Below are 22,787 nucleotides of genomic sequence, written 5' to 3'. Positions count from 1 at the left end.
AACCCACCTTACTTTTATATATATATATATATATTTGAAAAGTAAGTCAGGATAGAGTTGGATTATAATTCTATTTTTGGTTGGTTGGATTCACCCAAAGAAGAAAATGTCAGCCACCAACTATATCTGAATTTTTTTGTTTTTAAAAAATTAAGTTTAATTCAATTAAAAAATAAAAAATATATAATCCAACTCAACTTTTATTTTTTTTTTATCACATTATTGAGTCTCTTTTTAATTAAAATAGAAACAAAAATAAAATATTTATTTTAGTATAACTTCTAATTAAAATATTGTCATATATTCATATCTAATAGTAGTAAAAATTTGAATTTAACTTTATTGTTTGCATGGTAATATTCTTGGAAAGTAAAAAAAAAACTTACCAAATCCTTTACGAATAAACTTAATTTTAAAAATAAAATTATTACCGGAATTTTTAATAAAAGATTTGAATTTTAAAATTTTAATGATCATAATATGGCAAACCCATTTGCATCTAATTGATTCCCAATCTTTTTTTTTTTTTTGCTTATTTGTTCTTAAAGTACTTTGTGGACTAAGCAATCTTGTGCTTGAATTTATATGTTTTTTTTTCTTTAGGGAAAAGAAAAAAATAATTAAAAGTGTTAATTTCTATCTTCTATTCGATTTATTTTTAAAAAATACTTTGTTTTAAGATTTTTATTAAATAGATTAATAAAATTTAGACGTAGAAACAATCTCCGTAGTAACTCTACACTTTCTTCTCTCTAGGACGGAACCCATTTGAGACATTTTATCTTAAAATTATCATAGACTTAAATGTTCATAAATACGGCAAACATAATAAAAACCTAATTGATATTAGAAAAAAAAAGAAAAAAAAACTATTAAGGTTTTAAAATAGAAATACTACTAATGCATCCTAACAAGGGGAATGCAACATAAGTGGTAAAGTTAGTGTTTATCATCTGTACATGATTTATTGTCTTTACTAAAAAATGATAGAGATACAAAGAGTATTTAAATGTACTTCGTCTGTCAGTGACTCTACTATTGGAATCAAAGAATTCAATCACATGAAACATGGTTCCAGATTGGTGAGGTGAAACATATTTTTCATGACGGTTCATTGGGTCCTACTTATTTATTTTTGGGTATGGTTGGACTCTCACGTAATTAAGCATGAACCCACTAGACAAGCTCATACACATATCTTCTAGACTTGATTACGGGATAACACATACATACTCACACGGTTGGAAACCAATGGACAAGAAAGAAGTGTGTATCTTGTGGTGTACATGTCCGTACGTAACATATTGGGGAAGTAATTCACGCTTGTGACATATAGTTTTTATAAGGTCCTACATTTAAAACCATGGTACAGTGTAATGATGCACACGATACTTCCATACTTTTCATGATAAGAATATCGGATGAGACATGCTTGCATGTTCCGAAAAAACTTAAATAAAACCGTAATAATACATTTTGAATTATGAAGCAATTCTAAAATTAAAAAAGTATTATAAATGTCACACCCAGAAACATCAATTTGTTATATAAAGTTGAAATTATTGTTTTGTTTTTGTATTTTCTTAGGGATGAAGGGTGAAGTCCCGTCAGTTGTCCACTACGGACAAAACATGACTAAGAATATTAGCAAATGTGAGGTAGGGTTTGCTTGGAGCTTTCTCCCTTGCTGTTTTCTTATTGTTCTTCCTTTTTGCCCTTCTTTCTTATTTCATTTTTTCCTCTTTATTTTATTTCATTGTTTCCATATATATGGAATTCCAAATTGGGTTTCGTTCTTTAATGCGTTTATCGTTCACTTATAACTCATGCACGATATGGTAACTTGTATCTATAGATATAATCATTATAAGTAAATTGATCATTCACGAGTTGTTTGTAATTACAGTTTCGTTAAAAGGTTATTTTACCCATGTAATTACATATTCCTCCTTAAGTATCGTTGATTTTCTAATTGAACAATTTGTTTAAAATTAGTAGCGGACTCAATAGCTGCATGACACATTGAGAGTTACATTTCCAAGGAGACTTTATGGTCCTATGGAAAGGTTTTCCAATTAACCTTCCATACCATAGATGAGCACACTGAACATTTATTGTGCAAACAAATTAAGCTACCTAAGTCAAAGAGTCGAAAGGTTGTAGAACCTGAACAAACCCACCTTAGGGAGTGAGATTTAGATAAGAGAGCTGTTTAGAGCTTCGAAACATCCCACATGCTCAAATAATAGTAGAGACTAATTCTAAACTTCCTAGAGCGAGAGTAAAATATGTGGATGCCTACTATGATAAAGTGTGATGAGAGCTCGTAAATAGGTTGATTACTGAGTATTTTTATACTCACCCCTTTTCCCTTTATTTTTCAAGTGTTTGCAGGCTATCAATCGAGGTGGAGGAGTGTCGGGAGTTGTGCGGTCACAAAGAGGCTTGTTCTGAAGCATTAATCCATCCTTGTATTAATGTTTTTTTTTGTATATCGTATTGTAATTATATCTTATACCTATTTTTCTCATTTGTAATAAAATTCATTTCTATTTTACAATATAATTTTTTATTAAAAAAGATAAACAAAAATCTAATATAATTTCTAAAAAAATCTACCAATATAATTTCTAAACACGCCCAATCTCGAGAATCTAATAGAAGCCTTTTTCAATTTATAATATGAATGAAAGGAGCAATTAAATTCTACTAAATTAAAATCTCTCATTCAAAATTTAAATTTTAAAAGAATAAAATAAACTTATCATAGAACCCGGGTTACATTCATATTAACTAATTATAAATTCAATAATTAATATTGGAATTATAGCTATATTATATTTATGAAATGTATTATATTTAGCACCTATTTTGTAAATCAATTTTCAGTAATTAATGAAAACTAAATAAAAAAGAAAAAGAAATAATTCAATAATTAGACATAGCTTAATATAAAACACAATATTATTCCTATACCTCTGATATTCATGAATAGCCAAACGAAATCTTCAATTAAATGAACGTTTTATTGGGATATTTTGTATATGAATTGGTCATGCTCTACTTTTGCGTCGAGTAATATATAGTTTAAATTCTCATAATTTTTAGGTTTGTCCTCGACCTAGAGATGATATTCTCTTTCAAGTTCTTTTGATATCCATTTTTAGCACGGTTGGATGATTGGAGAATGAGAGTCTTAAATCTGCTAATTTAGGGAATGATCATGAGTTTATAATCAAAGAATACTATCTCTATTGGTGTGAGGCCTTTTAAAAAATCACAAAACAAAGTCATGAGAGCTATTGCTCAAAGTAAATAGAGTTGTGTTTCATTTTATAAAAAGCTGAAAACTTTAATGGTAAATCTAAAACACGTAGTGTGTAGCTCTACATCATTGTTTTATGTCTAGGCCGCAAAACCCTACTGCTAGTGGCAGATTTTAGCTCCGATGAAGAGGTGCCTTCCAGGATGGTAGTTTGACTGCTAATATCAGTTGTCTTCTCGAGGCTTTGATGTCTAGGCCGTAACACCCTACCATTACTTACACATTTCAGCTTCTTCTTTGACAAACTGTTTGCACCCTCTTCTGATGTTTTATCATCCCTTTCTTGGATGACCCTTGAGCTTGTTAGGTGCCTAATATCATCAATCTTCTTTTCCATGCTTTGATCCACGGTGCTTGATTCTACTCTAATTGTTGGTTTCTTTACAGGCATTGGACTGTAGTTATCACCATCATTCTTTCTTTTTAGGCAATGCACTGACTGTTCTTTCTCGTTGACAACGTCTTCTCTAAGTTCATCATAGTTTGCAGATTGAAGCTGTGACTGTTCATCATTTTCATGATCCAGATGATTTTGCTGCTCCAGACATGAAAAACTCAGTGACCTCTTAACAGAAATTTGATCTTTGGTCTCGTAATCCGAAATACTCTGCACTATACTTCGCTTTTCCATTGTTTCTATGAGTTTATCATTAACACTAAGAGATCCTACAGGATTAGCTTCAAAATCTGGGAAGCACAATTCCCTCTTAGCAGAAGCAAAATCAGTAGAACTCTGCCCAGAATTAGGCTGTGGACGTTGGGTCTGAATGAGAAAATGCGCAACAGACTTGAACCCCATCCTTGCTATCTATACAGTTCAAACTATTGAACTTAGCTGCAAATTCTCCTGACCAAAACAGTACACAATGGCTTAGAAATTTACCTTCTTATACAGACTCCCAGTAGGAAGCCATCCCTTTGCTTGGCGACACAAACTGCAGTTACAAATCCCACGACAAACAGGACATATCCAACTGGGATTTTGCTGCGCTTCAAGAACATGCTCTCCATATCTGCCAGAAATTGGAAAAAGAAGTTAGGAATCACACCTCTTCACATTGGTATGACATTGTCTACTTTGAACATAAGCTCTCGTAGCTTTGTTTTAGGCTTCTCCAAAAAGCCTCATATCAATGGAGATGTATTCATTATTTATAAACCCATGATCATTTTCTAAATTAGTCAATGTGGGACTCCCTCTCAACCATCCTCGACAAAGAATGCTACCATGGAAATCAAAAACAAATATGTCAAATATGTCAAATTGGGGATATCAAGAGTATACCTCATATACAGACAGTCTCCACAAAATTGGCCTTGGACCATGTTGCATTTGCTGCAATGAGTGCGATGCCCTAATGTTTTTTGCCTGTAAGACATGATTGATACATAGCATTTTCCACTAACTAAACAAAGCTGTTCTTTCTTTCTAATTCAATTCTAATTTCAATAAACCAAACATACTCAATATATTTCCAGTGAAGGTTTTAGAATATTTTTTGTTTGAACAAACCTGCATTGATGGCACGTTTTTCCCTTTACTGGATCATAAATTCGTTTCCCATCCTTACCATATCCATCCACAAACAGCGTCCAGATCTTCCCTGTACTGCCCAACCGCTTCTCATGCTCTTCCGAGTATATCTCCGGCCTCGAACCATCTTCAAGAATCACGCCCTCATCCTCTGAAAACTTGCCTTTTCTCTCCACTCGAAGTTCAGAGTAAGTCACTGGCGTCACATTCTGTAACCTAAATCCGCAAAAGAAAATCACAATGGACAAGATTAAGAGGGAAAAAAACACAATATTCTCAATTTCATGGCAAGATCAGAGAACGAGTCCAGTCGGTTCATCTTAGGGCTAAGAAAGTGAGATTCATGATTCGAGAGAACCTGGATGATCGGCGGACTGGACCTGCCTGCGGGAGGTTGAATGAAGGTGGAGAAGCTTTCGGATTAAGCGATCTTCGGCGATTTTGCCTCGAAGGAGCGGATGACTTGAGCTTGAGAGAGAGGTCAAGGATGCCTAGCTTCTGCATACGCTCCAAATTTTCTCTGATTCTCAACTCTCTGGACTGCTCGTACTGAGAAATCTCCGGCATTTGGACGGCGGAAGGACGGTCGATTTCCATTTGGAGTGGTTCCGATGAGGATTTTGGAATTGGGGATTTTTCTGTGCCTGAAGGTTCTGTTATTTCCCTCGAAAGTGATCCTCCGACTGTCTTTGTTAGTGCGCTCCATTTAAACTTTTAACGGTCATATTTTGGAACATATAATATTTTCCATTTTAAAGTTTATAATTACAAGATTATAATAGTAAAACATTATAACTTTACCTGATTCAATATAATTTACTTAGTATGTATAACAAATGTTTTTTTTTTTTTTTTTTAAATCCAAACTAAGTTTATATTCGTAAAGTTGATGACATACACAAATCAAAAAATGGTCGTTACATCATCATTGTCGGATAGCAACTTTAATTTCTCATTATAGATACTATAAAGATCTTTCTTCGTGTTTGTGTATCACTTCCCTCGATACTCAAAGCGCGTAAATCACTTCCCTTCTTACAAATTCATGTATTTTTTTTAATAGCATTTGTGTTAAAATTCTATACAAGTTAGTAAAAAGCCACAAGTGTTGTAGTGTCATCTAATACTCGATATTCTATTCTCAGACATTTTATTTACTCTAAACAGAACCTCAAATCGAGACTTCTTCTGAGATAATTGGTGACATTAAATTTGAATAGACAACAACTTCACGTCTAGTTTTATTGTAACGGCTTCCCCTATTTCTACACCGTTGTAGAGGGTGTCTCGTTCTCCTCCCCAACCAATGTGGGATATCACAATCCACTCCCTTCGGGGCCCTGTGTACTCGCATTTGAGATATCACAATCCACCCCATTCGGGACCCAGTGTCCTCGCTGACACTTTTTCCTTCTTCCAATCAATGTGGGACCACCACCAAATCCACTCCCTTTGGGACCAGCGTCCTTACTGGCACACCGCCATGTGTCTACCCCCATTCAGGTAATAGCGAGAAAGCTGACACATCGTCTAGTGTCTGGCTCTGATACCAATTGTAACTCAGGCTCACATGAGTGACTTTGGCTTTGACTTAGGCCAATAAAGTAAGTGATCTTACTTTTTGAACTCCTTCGAACTAAATTGGATGAATTATATGTTGTATGAACAACACGTACTCTGGGACTTAGCTACATGTTATCACTTGTTGATGTGATGTTTATGAGCTTTTTTATGATGCATGTACTTCCAGTATGTCAATCTATGCATGCTAGATATCATGTTCAAATTATGCCCTATAAGACATTAGATGAGTCACATATAATAAGAATAAAGGATATGTCAGGTACACGTATGCATACGAAGATTCATGAAAAGTATAGGATTGAACTACATACCCCTAATTTTCTAACCTAAATTAGAGGCGTCACTCCATGCCTGACTTTTAAAAAATATATAGAAAACTCACTAGAATCTTTCTTAGGAAGCCGTAGACTTACTTCAAGTTAAAACAAGAAATAAAAAGTACGATAATCATTATGAAAGAAACATTAACGTGAATTTCAATAAGAAAATGAGAACCCTCGAATACTTATAAACTATTGAGGAAAAACATTCATACTACTATCCTGACTTAGCTTCCATAGTCATTCTAGTACTGTCATCTGTGCACGGGTTGGACAGTGAGTTGTTTATTTTTGGATGTTGGGTTGAATTTTTCTGCATTTGGTTAGTTCAGACGTGACCGGTTGTTCGGAGTCTACAATTTCTTATAGTCTTCAAAGTCCACAATTTTTTTTCCACATGTTCACTGGTGAGGTAGGAGAGTGCTCTAAAGTTCAGAGGGGTCATCTTTGGACATCAATCATTTATAATATTAGGTCTTTTATATATTGTTTTAATTTTTATCGTGCCTAAACTTATTTCTAGTTTGTAAATAAACTTGAAAATCTATTAGGTTTTGATCTATTTTATTTTTTTATCACGTTACAAGATTCTAAGCATTAAAAAACCGAGTCATAATAAATTGGTAAGAGAGTAGTCAGATTTTAAGTCTAGTAGAATTGTATGGGTCGAGAGTTGAATTTTGATATTAATTGCTCTTATAGCTTAGTGGTTGAGTGTCAGTATTGTAAATTAAAGGTACGCAGTTCAATTTTGCATGAGGGCATACACATTTTCATACCAACAACATTCTACATTTTGTATTCATGTGTTTCATGTGTTTACTAATAGGGTCGTCTTGGCTTATTGTAATGAGCTTTAGGTCTTGTAGAGCATACACTCGCTACATCTAACATTTGAGAAGTCAGGTTTTAGGTCTAGTAGAGCTATCAAGGTCGAGAGTCGAGTTTTAATACTAATAGCCCTTATATCTCAGTGATAGAGCGTCAGTCTTGTAAACTAAAGGTTTGCACTTCAATCTTACATTCTACATTTCGTATTCATGTATTCGCTTATTGTCAATCAAGGTGAGAGAGTTCCTATAGAATTGCCAAGGTTGAGAGTCAAACTTTAATACTAATAGTCTTTATAGCTCATTGGTAGAGTGTCAGTCTTGTAAATTAAAAGTTTGTAGTTCCCTCCTGCATGAGGGCATACACATTTTTATTCTCATTACATTCTACATTTCGTATTCAAGTGTTCTCTATTGTCGGTCAAGGTGGGAGAATTAGCCCATAGATCTCTGTGGTGTCAATCTTGTAAACTAAAAGTATGTAGTTCAATCCTACATGAGGGCATACACATTTTGTATTCATGTGTTTTCACTATTATCGGTCAAGCTGAGAGAGTCAAGTTTTGAAACTAACAGCCCTTATAGCTTAGTGGTAGAGCGTCTGTAAACTGAAGGTCTCTGTAGTTCAATCCTGCATGAGGGCATACATAATTTGTATTTATTTGTGAGCGTTAATCTTGTAAACGGAAGGTTTATAGTTTAATCCTGCATGAGGGCATACACATTTTGTATTCATGTGTTTTCGCTATTATCGGTCAAGATGGGAGAGTCAAGTTTTGAAACTATTGGGTCTTATGGCTCAGTGGTAGAGTGTCAGTCTTGTAAACTGAAGGTTTGTAGTTCAATCCTATGAGGGCATACACATTTTGTATTCATGTGTTTTCGCTATTATTAGTCAAGATGGGAGAGTCAAGTTTTGAAACTAACAACCCTTATAGCTCATTGGTAGAGCGTTAGTCTTGTAAATTAAAGGCTTGTAGTTTAATCTTGCATGAGGGCATACACATTTTGTATTCATGTGTTTTTGCTATTTCCAATCAAGGTGGGAGAGTCAAGTTTTGAAATTAATAGCCCTTATAGCTCAGTGATAGAGCTCCAGGGCATACACATTTTGTATTAATGTGTTCGCTATTGTCGGGAAAGGTGGGAGAGTTCATATAGAACTGCCAAGATCTCGAGAGTCAAGTTTTGAAACTAATAGCCCTTATAGCTCAGTGGTAGAGCGTCCATCTTGTAAACTGAAGGTCTGTAGTAAAATTCTGCATGAGGGCATCCACATTTTGTATTCATGTGTTCGCTATTGTCGGTCAAGGTGGGAGAGTTCCAGAGTCAAGTTTTGAAATTAATAGCCTTTATAGCTCAGTGGTAGAGTGTCAAGTCTTGTAAACTAAAGGTCTAGTAAAATCCTGCATGAGGGCGTACACATTTTGTATTCATGTGTTCGCTATTGTCAGTCAAGGTGGGAGAGTTCATATAGAATTGCCAAGGTCGAGAGTGAAGTTTTTAATACTAATAGCGCTTATAGCTCAGTGCTAGAGGTATGTAGTTCTTGTTCATTTCTGCATGAGGGCATGCATACACATGTCTTGGGGCATTGTGTATAAACTTAAAAAAATTAAGTCATAACAAATTGGTATTAGAATAGTCGGATTTTAGGTCCAGTAGAATTGTTAAGGTTGAGAGTCGAGTTTTAATACTAATAGCCCTTATAGCAGAGTGGTAGTACACATTTTTATTATACCCACTACATTCTACATACCCCACCCATGTAAATTAAAGGATAAGCCCACCCAACCTTGTCCATATACTTACGTTCCTCTAGGTATTTACTTGAACACGATACTCTGGTATGTCAACTACATACTTAGTAGACATTAGGGCATAACACATCGTGTTAAATTCCACATCGTACATAGAAATGAGAAATGAACTAACAGTTAAGGATAAATTCCAATCTATTTGATATTTTTTTTATAAAAGTGCTCTTATTGAAAGCTATACACTCAATGCTCGGAATAGACATACATTCAAACGTAATATAGATACCCAAATATATGATTTCAAGACCTCACGCTTACTAAAGCGGTGCTCTAACCAATTGAGCTACAAGAGCCACATGAAAGAGTAGACATATCAAACATAGAAACAACAAACGAACTAATATTCAAACGTAAAATAGATACCCAAATACCAAACTCAAAATCTCCCGCCAACTACCAAAGGCAAACGAACTAATATTCATGCTCTTGTTGATATTTTAAATCAAGATCTCCCACTTACTAATTGAGCTACACAAGAGCCACATGAAAGAGTAGACATATCGAACATAGAAACGACAAACAAACTAATTCTCAAAACATATCTCCCCAAAATCTATGATTTGGGGGATCTTTTTTTTATATTTGAACTCAAGATCTCTCCCTTACTAAGGGAGTGCTTTAACCAACTGAGCTACAAGAGCCACATGAAAGAGTAGACATATCGAACATATAAACGGCAAACGAACTAACATTCAAACGTAAACTAGATACCCAAATCTATGATTCATTCTCTTGTTGAGGAGAGAGTTTTTAACTCAAGACCTCCTCCTTACCTAAACATAGGTGCTCTCTAACCAAGTGAGCTACAATTAGAGCTACAAAGAGCCACATGAAAGAGTAGACATATCAAACATAGAAATGGCAAACGAACAAACATTCAAACGTAAAATAGATACCCAAATATATAATCTCATAACAAAAATATTGCTCTTGTTGAGAATTAAACTCAAGACCTCTCACTTACTAAACCAATGCTCTAACCAATTGAGCTTCAAAAGTCACATCAAAGAGTAGACATATCGAACATAGAAACGACAAACGAACTAACATTCAAACGTAAAATAGATACCCAAATATATATGATCTCATTTGTTGACACTAATATTGCTCTTGTTGAGAGTTGAACTCAAGACCTCCCACTTACTAAAGTGGTGCTCTAACCAGCTAAGCTACAAAAGCCACATGAAAGAGTAGATATATCGAACATCGAAACGGCAAACGAACTAACATTCAAACATAAAATAGATACACAAATCTATGATTTTTATTGAGAGTTGAACCCAAGACCTCGTACTTACTAAATCGGTGCTCTAACCAACAAAGCTACAAAAGCCACATCAAAGAGTAGATATATCTAACATAGAAATGACAAATGAACTAACATTCAAACATAATAATGCTCTTGTTGAGAGTTAAACTCAAGACCTCCCCCACTTACTAAGCAGGTGCTCTAACCAACTGAGCCACAAGAGCCACATCAATAAGTAGACATATCAAACATAGAAACAGCAAACGAACTAACATTCAAACGTAAAATAGATACCCAAATCTACGATCACATTGGTTAATAATAATATTGCTATTGTTGAGAGTTCAACCTCCCGCTTACTAAACGGGTGCTCTAACCAACTGAGCTACAAAAGCCACATCAAAGAGTAGACATATCGAACATAGAAATGGTAAACGAACTAACATTCAAACGTAAAATAGATACCCAAATTTACGATCTCATTGGTTAATAATAATATTGCTTTTTTTGGGAGTTGCACTCAAAACCTCCTGCTTACTAAACGGGTTCTCTAATCAACTGAACTACAAGAGCCACACTAAAGAGTAGACATATCGAACATAGAAACGACAAACGAACTAACATTCAAACTTAAAATAAATACACAAATCTACGATCTCATCATTTGTTAATAATAATATTGCTCTTCTAGTTGAAAGTTCAACTCAAGACCTCCAGCTTACTAAACGGGTGCAATTAACCATCCAATCACCTTCTTATGATAGTCTTCTCTGAAAACATAGAATGAAATGATTGGTTCTACTCATGATTTTTTGTGCTTGCATCTGACCCCAATAGCGGGGTCATTTACTGAGTATTTCTTAAAAATACTCAAACCATATGTTATTTTTATTTTCGAGGTAAAATCAAGACTCCCTCGTATGGTTGACGGTGGCATCGCAATGTGCATTTAAATTTTGTAGACTATAGGATAGTATACGTTAATATGCATTAAATCGTAGTGTATAGGTTAGTATAGGACATTCTTGCTTTATTTTATTTTTTGTTAAATTGTGAATGACCTTTCCCATAAACATGTAAGTCCATGGCTGTATTTTTATGATAAAGTTTTAAATGAATTATTTTTGCACAAAATGACTATGATAGGTATACAATAGCAATGGTAGGATGAATAGAAATCTAGGTTTGTTACCGGTTGGTATCAGAGCTCTAAGCATAAAATTCTATAAACTGACCTATAACATAGGTTAAACATGCTTCCATGGCCATGCAGCGAACGTTTCATCATCATCTAATCTGGTAAGATAATAAATGATGATGTTATGTTATGATTGATTATGCATCAAATGTGAGTATATATATATAGATGTATTAATGATTCACAATATGTTTAGATTTGTCAAATTTTGTGTGGTGAGAAAATACTCGTATTATAGAAAAATTCCATCACGATTCAGTTGGAAATACATGTTTCATTCATGCTCCAAAAGTGTTGGAGTCAACTTTGAATTTATTTAGAACTAAATAAAATTGGAGGTTATGCAAACCTACGTTAAGAAATAAAAGGTACCATCATCGTTATGAAAGAAACATTAACATAAATTTCAATACGAAAATGAGAACCCTCGAATACCTATAAACTATTGAGGAAAAATAAGTCATACTACTATCTTAACTTAGTTTCCGTAGTCATTCCAGTATTATTGTCATTCGTGCCAGGGCTACGCTGTGAGTTGCTTATTTTTAGATGCTGGGTTGAGTTTTTCTGAGCCTAGCTAGTTCGAACGCTACCTGTTGTTCGGACTTCGGTTCCAAATTTTGGGGAGTGTGCGATACAAATTGTATTTTTCCCTGTGGTCGGTCCCGTTTGACCATATTTTCATCTGATTTTTGTCCTATAATTGCTAACACATACTACTGGGTTTGATGATTGCTTTTTCTATGACTATCAACTATCCTTAAATATATCATCTTCTTTTTCATGTGTTCGTGATTGCCTTCGCTGATTGTTGATCGAGGTGGGAGAGTGCTCTAAAGTTTAAAGGGGTCATCTTTGAACATCAGTTGTTTTAATTTTTATCTTGCCTAAACTTATTTCTAATTTGGAAAAAAACTTGAAAATTACTAGGATGTAATAGGCTTTGATTTATTTTAAATTGTGAGGTTGTTTGTTTTAAATGGGCAAACTTTATTATATTTTATTTTTAATTTATTTTCTTGTCTTTTTCTTTCTCATCACCTTACAAGATTCTAAGCATAAAAAAATTGAGTCGTAACTAATTGATATCAGAGCACCCGATTTTAGGTCCAGTAGAATTGTCTAGGTTGAGAGTTGGGTATTAATATTAAGTGCTCTTATAGCTTAGTGGTAGAGCATCAATCTTGTACATTAAAAGTTTGTAGTTCAATCTTGCATGAGGGGATACACATTTTTGTACTCACAATATTCTACATTTTGTATTCATGTGTTCACTAATGCTCGGTCAAGGTGGGAGAGTGCATGAAAGTAGTTGCGTAGTCCAGACAAGGTCATCTTGGGGCATCCTATGAGCTTAAAATGGGTTTTAGGAGCTGTATAACTATCAAGTTTGAGAGTCTGAGTTTTACTACTAATAGACCTTATAGTTTAGTGGTAGAGTGTTAGCTTTGTAAATTGAGGGTCTGTAGTTCAATCTTGCATTAGAGATACACATTTTTATACTCGCTACATATACATTTGAGTAGTTGGGTTTTAGTTCCTATAGAATTGTCAAGGTTGAGAGCCGAGTTTTAATAGTAATAACCCTTTTGACTCAGTGGTTTCAATAGAATTGACAAAATCGAGAGTTGAGTTTTGATATTAATAGCCCTTATAGCTCAGTGGTAGAGCGTCAATCTTGTAAATTAAAAGTCTGTAGTTCAATCTTGCATAAGGGCATTCACATTTGATTGTCAAGATCGTCGAGAGTTGAGTTTTAAAATCAATTGCCCTTATAGCTCAGTAGTAGAGCGCCAGTCTTGTAAATTGAAGGTCTAGTTCAATCCTGCATTCTTTTTATACATTCTACCTTTCTTATTGTGGGAGAGTTTCTATAGAATTGCCAAGTTTGTCGAGAGTTGAGTTCAGTGGTAGAGCGTTAGTCTTGTAAACTAAAGGTTTGTAGTTCAATCCTGCATGAGTGCATACACATTTTTAAACAGTCTAATTTCGTATCTATAGAATTGCCAAGTTCGTCAAAGTTGAGTTTAGTTTTAATATTAATAGCCCTTATTGAGTTTTAATATTAATAGCCCTTAAAGCTTAGGGGTAGAGCGTTAATCTTGTAAACTAAAAGTCTGTAGTTCAATCTTAAAGGTAGGTGGGAGAGTTTCTATAGAATTGCCAAGGTGGTCGAGAGTTGAGTTTTAAAATTAATTGCCCACTTAGTGGTAAAGCATTAGTCTTGTATGTTCGCTATTGTTGGTCAAGGTGGGAGAGTTTTCTTTTATACATTCTACATTTTGTATTGTGTGTTCGCTATTGTCGGTCAAGGTGGGTCAAGAGTTGAGTATAAAATTAATTGCCCTTATAGCCCAGTGGTAGAGCGTCAATCTTGTAAATTGAAGGTCTAAGGGTTGCTATTGTAGGTCAAGGTAGAGAGTTAAGTTTTAATATTAATAGCCTTTATAGCTCAGTGGTAGAGCGTCGTCAGTCTTATAAACTAAAGGTCTAATCCTACAATGAGAAGTGGGAGAGTTTCTATAGAATTGCCATGGTCGACGAGAGTTGAGTTTTAAAATTAATTGCCTTTATAGCTCAATGGTAGAGTGTAAGTCTTGTAAACTAAAGGTTTGTAGTTCAATTTTGACTGAGGGCACTCACATTTTTATACATTCTATATTTCGTATTCTTATGTTCGCTATTGTCGGTCAAGTGGGAGAGTTTCTATAGAATTTCCAAAATCGAGAGTTAGAGTTTTAATATTGATAGCCCTTATAGTTTTAATATTGGTTGTTGGTCTATTCAGTTTAAAAAAGTAACACAGTATAGTGTTAGGTCAAACTCGATCTACCTCACTTTTCATGCGCCCAATTTGAATAAAAACCTTCTCGATTTTTTCCACGAATCAGAGTACAACTTTAACGTCGCTATTCTTATGACTTGAAGAACAAACTCTATTTTGTTACTCTTCCAAAATCTAAAATATGTCATAGTTTGATTGGTCAATGATAACAACTTAGGTGTCATGTTATTTCCTTAGGTATTTTTTATTTTATTTTGTTTGAGCTATAACTTTTTCGGTCTTGATTTGAGTGATTTAAAAGGCATCTTATTGTCCTTCTAAGTTTTATTCTATAAAACACTTCAAAATACTAAAATTATTAGTAATTAAAAGTACATTTGTTATCGTTAAAACATCAATTAATTAATTTGAGAGATGACGAAACAGTCATAAAGAAAATTGGGAGGAAACAGACAAGAGTCGCCGCGAAGTTCATCGGACCACCGTTGGAATCCACCTTCAGACGAGACCTGTACTAGGATTGATAGGCTACCGAGGCCGACGCTGCGTCAAGATCCAAGAACGTTTCGTGTGGTAAGGTCCTGAATGACATTTTTAGATTTGAGTTTTTCCTATGTGAATCGAGTCCTAAAATATTGATATATTAACCTAGGAACAACTCTACACACGATCTGTGAAGAAGCTTGACCGAAATCTCGATCCGAATCGTCCGAGAATGGTAAGTAAACTTCTGACTCTGTTAACTCGTCTGGTAGTTAAGCAAAAATACCAGGACGTAGCCAGTAACAAAGTCTAGAACCTTGCCGAAGAAATCAGATCGATCCAAACTAAACCAGTGAGATGATGACATGTGCTGCCTACAAACCTAAGCCGAACCAGACCGCCTGACCCACGACTGGAAAACGAACTAACATTCAAATGTAAAAATAGAGAGTTGAACTCATGAACTCAAAGACTTTCTACTTATTAAACAAGTACTCTAACCAACTAAGCTATAAGAGCCACATCCAAAATTTATCGAACATAGAAATGGCAAATGAACTATCATTCAAACGTAAAATTGATAACTAAATATATATGATTTCATTGGTAGACAATAATAATAATATTACTCTCGTTGAGCATTAAACTCAAGACCAGACCTCCCGCTTACTTAATATCCCGCTTACTTAATAGGTGCTCTAACCAACTAAGCTACAAGAGCCATATCAAAGTATAGACATATCGAACATAGAAATGGCAAACGAACTAACATTCAAACGTAAAATAGATACCTAAATATATATGATTTCAACCATTGAACTAAAGATCTCCTCATCAAAGAGTAGACCTATCAAACATAGAAATGGTAAGCAAACTAACATTCAAATAAAAATAGTTACCCATATATACTAAATATTTTTACACAAGATTTTGCTCTTATTGGTTAATTAATAATAAAATTCTCACCCGAGCTCTGACTTACTAAACAAGTACTCTAACCAACTAAACTACAAGAGCTTACTAAACAAGTACTCTAACCAACTAAACTACAAGAGCCACATCAAAGAATAGACATATTTAACATAAAAACGGCAAATGAACTAACATTCAAATGGTTAAAAAATTACCCAAACCTATTTGATATTTTTACCCCACCATAAAAATGCATCACAATCTCCATTACTTTAACATCTCATTGGTTAATGAAAATGTTCTTGTCAAGGGTTGAACTCAAAACCTCTCTTATTAAATGGGTGCTCTTTAACTAACTAATCGTAATGAGTTAGAGCCATACCTTTGCCTCACCCATGATTTGGAGCTTACACCAAGTTATTTATGGAGGTGAGTGGATTTTGAATAGGCTAAGTTCTCAAGAGTGATATACCAAACGAATGTTCATTTTTTGCCCGTAGATAGTTAATTTGTCATGCTAAAGAAATTGTACACTAAGAAGGTTATCCCTCAACCGGTATGTCCAAAACTTGAGGATACCAGGATTGCAGATAGAGGCATGTTACAACATGGAAGAAAAGATATTACAATAGCACGATGGGTCAATAAGTGAGTGCGGTATGATAGCTACTTGTTGACTTATTAAAAATCGTTAAGCATTCTCTGTTGGGATTAGAATTAGTCTAAGTCATCAATCAAATCGTGCAAAAGATCAGGACAAGAATGATGACTCAGAGTAAACAAAAGAATTATGCCAACATAAGGTGTAGGAACCTAGAGTTTAAAGCAAGTGATAAATATTTTTGAAGGTGACCTCGATGAAAGGTTGGACGAAAGGACAAGTTGAGCCTATGCTTCATCTGACCCTTTGACCTTTTAGAATGAGTAGAACCGGTGGTGTATAGAGTAGCCTTACCACTGTTCCTCTCTATGATGCATAACGTATTTCATGTATCTATGCTCTGCTTTGGGAGTATTTAACCATCCCAATAGATGGGATAAACTATGAGCCTTTAAAGATAGGTGAAAACCTGAGCTATAAAGAAAGATGGGTAAGGATGCTAGCTCGATAAGTGAAGGTCTTATGCACTTGAGAAATGAGTTTTGTCCAGGTACTGTGATAGAACCACCAAGTACGAACATCGAAGATGAGATGAAGGAAAAATATCTGAAGCTGTTCTCACCTGAGAAGTGAAGGTCCACAGTCAATTGAGCCACTGTAGCCCAATCCATCCCTGGCGTAAATCTATTCACAGCCTTCTCTACATGCATGTTTAGAACATGATGCAGACATCCCAGCCCCACATGCTTTGGCAAAACTCCAACACGCTCAAAGTTGCAGCCCATGGAAGAAGATGTAGCCCACCCCATTTCGATAAGCAAGTGACCCAAGGATCTGCGCCTCAAGCCAACCCTGACCATGCGCACTTGCACAACAATATACACACTCGATCCCGATGAAGATAGAATATGAGAAAGAAAATTCAAGAAAGAATATTGGCTAAAAGTTTTATTGATGATTTCCAGTATATACGTCAAGAGAATACATAGAAAGAAGAAAGTACATTCTGAAACCACTTACTAATGGTTATATATGGTTTCCATTTACTAAATATAGCTTTAACAAATTTAAGTATGTCCTTGCCAATTGAACATCGCTTGTGCAGAATCCAAGCTTGCTCGACCATACACGCTGCGTGCGCGCGCATGTTCAATCATCTGCGGCACAACCGACTTGCCTCTACACTAGGCCAAGTCATTCGACTTGACCTTGCCTCTGCTCGGGGACAAGGTCTCTCAATGCAATGTCACATCTCATCTTATCATCTCGATCCCCATCAACATGACCCATATATCTTGACGTCATTCCGCGTCTCGAGGTGTTGTAGAAAATCACAACTCGCTCGGTCATGCCATCAAGAATGAACACGCATGTCACTCATCCCATCAGAACTTCCCGAACATCCATCATCTAGGTTCTATTGAGGCATTGGCCCTCGGTGCTCATGCTGTGTCATTTACGGGTACCGTGCTAGATAGCGGGTGTATGTAGCAACCTCCAACACGCGGGCTGGGGAGCAATACTGGCACACCCGTGCCACCCGATACTGTTCTTGAAAATTCAATTTTATAGGAAGTCGCCTGAGAAACTCATCTCGGCACGCTCGCCCACGCTGTGGCACACGCATATGCCACATGGTAGCTCACTTGTCACAATCGCGCTTTTGATGGCAGCGGACTTGCGATGGTGCGACACTCACTTCCTAACAAGAAGTGAGTTAAGCCAATTTGTTCTTTCATCGTCTACGGCCAAGTGACGTATGCTTGAGCCTCTGGCCCCGGTTCATTAAGAAAGTTTTAGAAAACGGGGGCAGAAAGATTTCGAAAGAGAGTTTTGAAAGCAAGATTTGAGAGATTGAAATTGGTGTTATATGAGATGGAAGCAAAAAGACAACAACATCGGCTTACAACATATAACTATCAAGTAGGGGGGATATGACTTTACGGAATGTAGTCTACCAAATATATCTCTATCAAATTTTTACGAAATATCTACTATATATATCTCTACTAGTTCTTTTACTACAAATAGGCATCAGGCTCTATATCTCAACAATCTCTCACCCAAAGTGATCCAGTCAACCAAGAATTTCATTCTCAATCTTCACTGCACCATACCAATTGAGGCTTTGCACAACCTCAATATTCCAACATCAACATGTTTGATGGATTCTTTGCACCCTCTATCCTCTCTAAACACATAATCAATTTCCACTAACCTGTGAGTGAAATGGTATAGCCTTCTGTGTTTTGTCTTTGAATGATAGACTGGGTTCTTCACCAACTGCATGACACTCTGACTATCTGCATGAAAAATCTTCTTGCACTACTTCTTGCCTAATTCTTCTAGATAGTCTATCATTAATATCATCTCCTTTCAGCTTCATCTATTGTCACGTACTCAGCCTCAGTAGATGAAAGAACAATGCATTTCTAAAGTCTAGACATCTCATCATACATGGCCTGCTCCCACTTGATTGTATCTTCCAATTGTAGGGCCTCATCAAAGAACTTTGGTTCCTCTTCATCAGAGTCAACAACAAACAGTGTAATAAAGGTACATATATATTTGGTACTCTAATAGTTCTGGATGAACTTCTCAACACCGGCTCAGGTGTCACTTGCTCCATCTCTGGTTCCTCAGCAACAGTCTTAGGAGTTTCTTGAGTATTTGCTACATCACTAGGTGAATCTTTTCGCAACTCAAGCTCATCTCCCACTTGCTTAGCATCCGAGTTTATCTTCTCTTCGTCCTTGTAAAAGTCTTTTTCATCAAATGTTACCTCACAATGTCTTAGTATTTTCTTATTCTTGTCATCCCAAAACCTATACTCAAACATGTCAGAGTCATAGCCTATGAAGTAGCACTTCACAACCTTAGCATCAAACTTGTCTCTTTTCTCTGGATCGATGTGAACATATGCAATACAACCAAAAGCTCTCAAGTGAGAGTACATTAGTTCTTTTCTTGTCCATAGTTCTTCTAGCAATTTGAACTCCAAGGGTACTGGTGACCCTCTACTGATAAAATAGGTTGTTGTATTCACAGCATCAACCCAGAATGTCTTTAATAGTCCAAAATAAATTCACATGCTTCTTGCCCGCTCATTCAATGTTCTGTTGATCCTTTCTACAACGCCATTTTTTCTTGCCTTACCAGGAACTGTCCTCATTAATCTAATTTTCTCAGCTACACAAAATGTTTTAAACTCTAACTTGTACACTCTTACATTGTCAGGCCTCAGGCATTTGATCTTTAAGCCGATCTGTTTTTCAACTTTAGTTTTCCACTTCTTGAAGGTGACAAACACATTTGACTTATGTTTCAAGAAATAAATTCACACCTTCCTGCTGAAATCATCGATGAAGTTGACGTAGAACTTTGATTCGCCAAGGAATGGAATTGGAGATGGTCCCCAAACGTCTGTATGGATCATTTCCAATCGCACTTTCTTCAATTCTCTGTCAACCTTTGTGAAGCTAACTTGTTTCTGTTTGCTCATAACGTAGTCCTCACAATGGCTCATATCAACAGATTTCATACCTTCCAAAACTCCTTTCGCAGCCAACATTTTCATGTCTTTGACGATCATATGTCCAAGTCTATTGTGCCATAGACTTGAATTTGAAGCACTCTCAGCAATAACACTTATGTTCATACACCTTGCAGTGGTGTATAAGGTTCCAGAATTTGTGCCACGTTCGACCATCATAGCACCCTTCACAATCTTCCATGAATTTTTCAACTTTGTTGTATAACCTGTGCTGTCCAACTGACCAACAAAGATCAGGTTCTCTTGAGACTATGAATATATCTGACATCTTTTAATGTCCACTAATTTTTTGCCGGATTTTTGATGCAGACATCCTCTTTTCCTTCAATTTTCAAATCTTTGTAGTGTGCAAGATACACCTTCTCGAAATTTTCAGACTTGAAATTTTGAAACACCTCTTTATTGGAGATGAATGAAAAGATGCACTTGAATCCATAATCAAGAATTCAATCGGATTAGTCCACGTTGAGATTAGAGCATCCCTAATGTCTTTTGCTAAATGTATAGAATCATCATCTTTTGAGTTGTGATCTGTTTTCTCTTTGGTCTTATTCAATCCGCCCGGAAGTGACCCTTTTCTCCACAACTCCAACACTTTACGTTTGATTTATTTGAAGATTTTCTCCCATTCTTCGATTTTGATCACCCATGTTTGTTTGGGCTCTTTGATTTACTTCTTCCCTTTCAATCAACACTGAGAGCATTGCCTGATAAATTGATTTTCCGTTTGTGAATATTTTTGTTGAGAACTACATCTCGTTCATCAAACTTCAGTTTATCAGATCCTCGTGAACTGCTAATTCCAGAAACAACAGTATCCCACGACTTGGGTAAAGATGACATCAAAATAAATGCTTTAATTTCATCATCAAAAATAATTTCCACCAAACTCAATTGACTTATAACCATGTTGAACTCATTTATATGATCTGCAACAAATCATTTTTCAGGCATTTGTAGATTGAATAGCATCCACATCAAATACACTGTAGTTTTTTGTACATATTCAACGCCGCCTTCAATAGGTCCGACGTCATCTTCTCCTTAATGATGTTGAATGTCACGTTTCTAGATAGCGTCAACCATATAAATCCTAAGGCTTGACGATCTACCCATTTGGTAGCTCAATCATTGGAACTTAGTTAAGCGCGCATTTCTTTTTTATGGTCGGGTGACCTCTTAGAAATTTTCCTAGGGTCCACGTGATTGAGGACAAAACATACTTGAATAACTCGTGTTGGTATGTGGAGATAGTTTTCACTCATAAAAAGTGAGGAGTAGGTAACTTTTTATCCATTCTATTTCTAATTTTTCGACATAGTTCATAAAAAAAAATTAAATAAAATTTGAGTAGGTAACTTTTTATCCATTCTATTTCTAATTTTTCGACATAGTTCATAAAAAAAAAATTTAAATAAAATTTTAAAAATGTTTTGGTGATAGAAGGGTTTGAACCTTACGCAAAGGCAGGTAAAGCACAACAAATTTCAAGTCTGTCTCCTTAACCACTCAGACATATTGACCATTCACTCATTGGCATAAATTACGAATACAAATTAAACACCGAACAAATTAATGATTTAACTTGTTGAGAGTTGAACTCAAGACCTCACACCTACTAAATGCGTGCTATAACCAACTAAACTACTTCAAAAGTTGAACTCAAGACCTCACACCTACTAAATGCGTGCTATAACCAACTAAACTACTTCGAAAGTTGAACTCAAGACCTCACACCTACTAAATGCGTGCCATAACCAACTAAACTACACTTAAGAAGAAAAAGCTCTAGTTGAGAGTTGAACTCAAGACCTCACACCTACTAAATGGATGCTATAACCAACTAAACTACAAGAGCTACTAAAAAAAATAGACATACCGAGAATAGAATGGTCAAACATAAAACCCTAATCTATTTGATAGGTTTATTTTAACCTAAGAGTATCAACAATACCTACCCTCTATTATTAGTTTTAGATGTTAAGAGTTGAACTCAAAATCTCCCGCTTAATAAACAGGTGCTCTAACCAATTGAGCTACAAGAGCCACTTCCAAAAGCAAACATACAGAGGATAGAAATGACAAACAAACTAACATTCAAACGGTAAAAAAGATAAGCCCTAATGATAGGTTTATTTTAACCTAAAAGCATCAACAATACTTATCAACAATACTTATTATTAGTTTCAAGTATCCAATCTCATTTCTTATGTAAATTACTCTTGTTGAGAGTTGAACTCAAGACCTCCCGCTTACAAAACGAGTGCTCTAACCAACCGAGCTACAAGAGCCGCAACAAAAAGTAAACATACCGAGCATAGAAACGGCAAACAGACAAACGTTCAAATGGTTAAGAAGATAAGCCCTAATTCGTTTCAAGTATCCGACCTCATTTGTTAGAGAAAGTAGGCTCTTGTTTAGAGTTAAACTCAAGACCTCCTGCTTACTAAACGGGTGCTCTAACCAACTGAGCTACAAGAGCCACTACAAAATGTGCACATACTGAGCATAGAAACGACAAACAAACTAACATTGATAAGCTCTAATCTATTAACGGGTGCTCTAACCAACTGAGCTACAAAAGCCACTTCAA

The 22,787-nt window shown here is 35.5% G+C and overlaps 1 protein-coding gene and 2 non-coding genes across 4 annotated transcripts; all 3 read right to left on the bottom strand.

Annotated features, from left to right (window-relative positions):
• Positions 1-3,342: 3,342 nt before the first annotated feature.
• Positions 3,343-5,535, bottom strand: LOC111499615. Of its 2 annotated transcripts, XM_023151222.1 has the most exons (6): positions 5,218-5,535; positions 4,839-5,075; positions 4,611-4,694; positions 4,209-4,338; positions 3,974-4,133; positions 3,343-3,907 (listed from the first exon to the last, which is right to left on the bottom strand). In XM_023151222.1, exons 1-6 carry the CDS (start codon positions 5,454-5,456, stop codon positions 3,387-3,389), a joined length of 1,371 nt encoding a protein of 456 aa, XP_023006990.1. In that variant the 5' UTR covers positions 5,457-5,535; the 3' UTR covers positions 3,343-3,386. The 2 variants fall into 2 exon arrangements, with proteins under 2 accessions (XP_023006990.1, XP_023006989.1); XM_023151221.1 differs by having other exon boundaries at positions 3,343-4,133.
• A 4,983-nt stretch (positions 5,536-10,518) lies between these two features.
• Positions 10,519-10,592, bottom strand: TRNAT-AGU. The gene has a single exon. It is a non-coding gene; the product is annotated as a tRNA-Thr (tRNA).
• Positions 10,593-22,411: 11,819 nt separating this feature from the next.
• On the bottom strand, positions 22,412-22,485 carry TRNAT-UGU. Its single transcript has one exon. It is a non-coding gene; the product is annotated as a tRNA-Thr (tRNA).
• Between the last annotated feature and the right edge of the window lie 302 nt (positions 22,486-22,787).

Source organism: Cucurbita maxima, unplaced genomic scaffold (genome assembly GCF_002738345.1).
Source record: "Cucurbita maxima cultivar Rimu unplaced genomic scaffold, Cmax_1.0 Cma_Scf00027, whole genome shotgun sequence".
NCBI lineage: Eukaryota > Viridiplantae > Streptophyta > Magnoliopsida > Cucurbitales > Cucurbitaceae > Cucurbita > Cucurbita maxima.
The sequence above is the reverse complement of the archived record's forward strand: the minus strand, read 5'-3'. Positions and strand labels throughout refer to the sequence as shown.

What these genes read in the sequence shown, in the direction of transcription:
- LOC111499615 (XM_023151221.1), bottom strand. Translation starts at nt 5,456, where the DNA reads ATGGAAATCGACCGTCCTTCCGCCGTCCAAATGCCGGAGATTTCTCAG. An exon ending in CCAGTCCGCCGATCATCCAG is followed by an intron (nt 5,076 to 5,217) that starts GTTCTCTCGAAT and finishes TTGCGGATTTAG; the next exon opens with GTTACAGAATGTGACGCCAG. An exon ending in GGAGACTGTCTGTATATGAG is followed by an intron (nt 4,339 to 4,610) that starts GTATACTCTTGA and finishes AATTTCTGGCAG; the next exon opens with ATATGGAGAGCATGTTCTTG.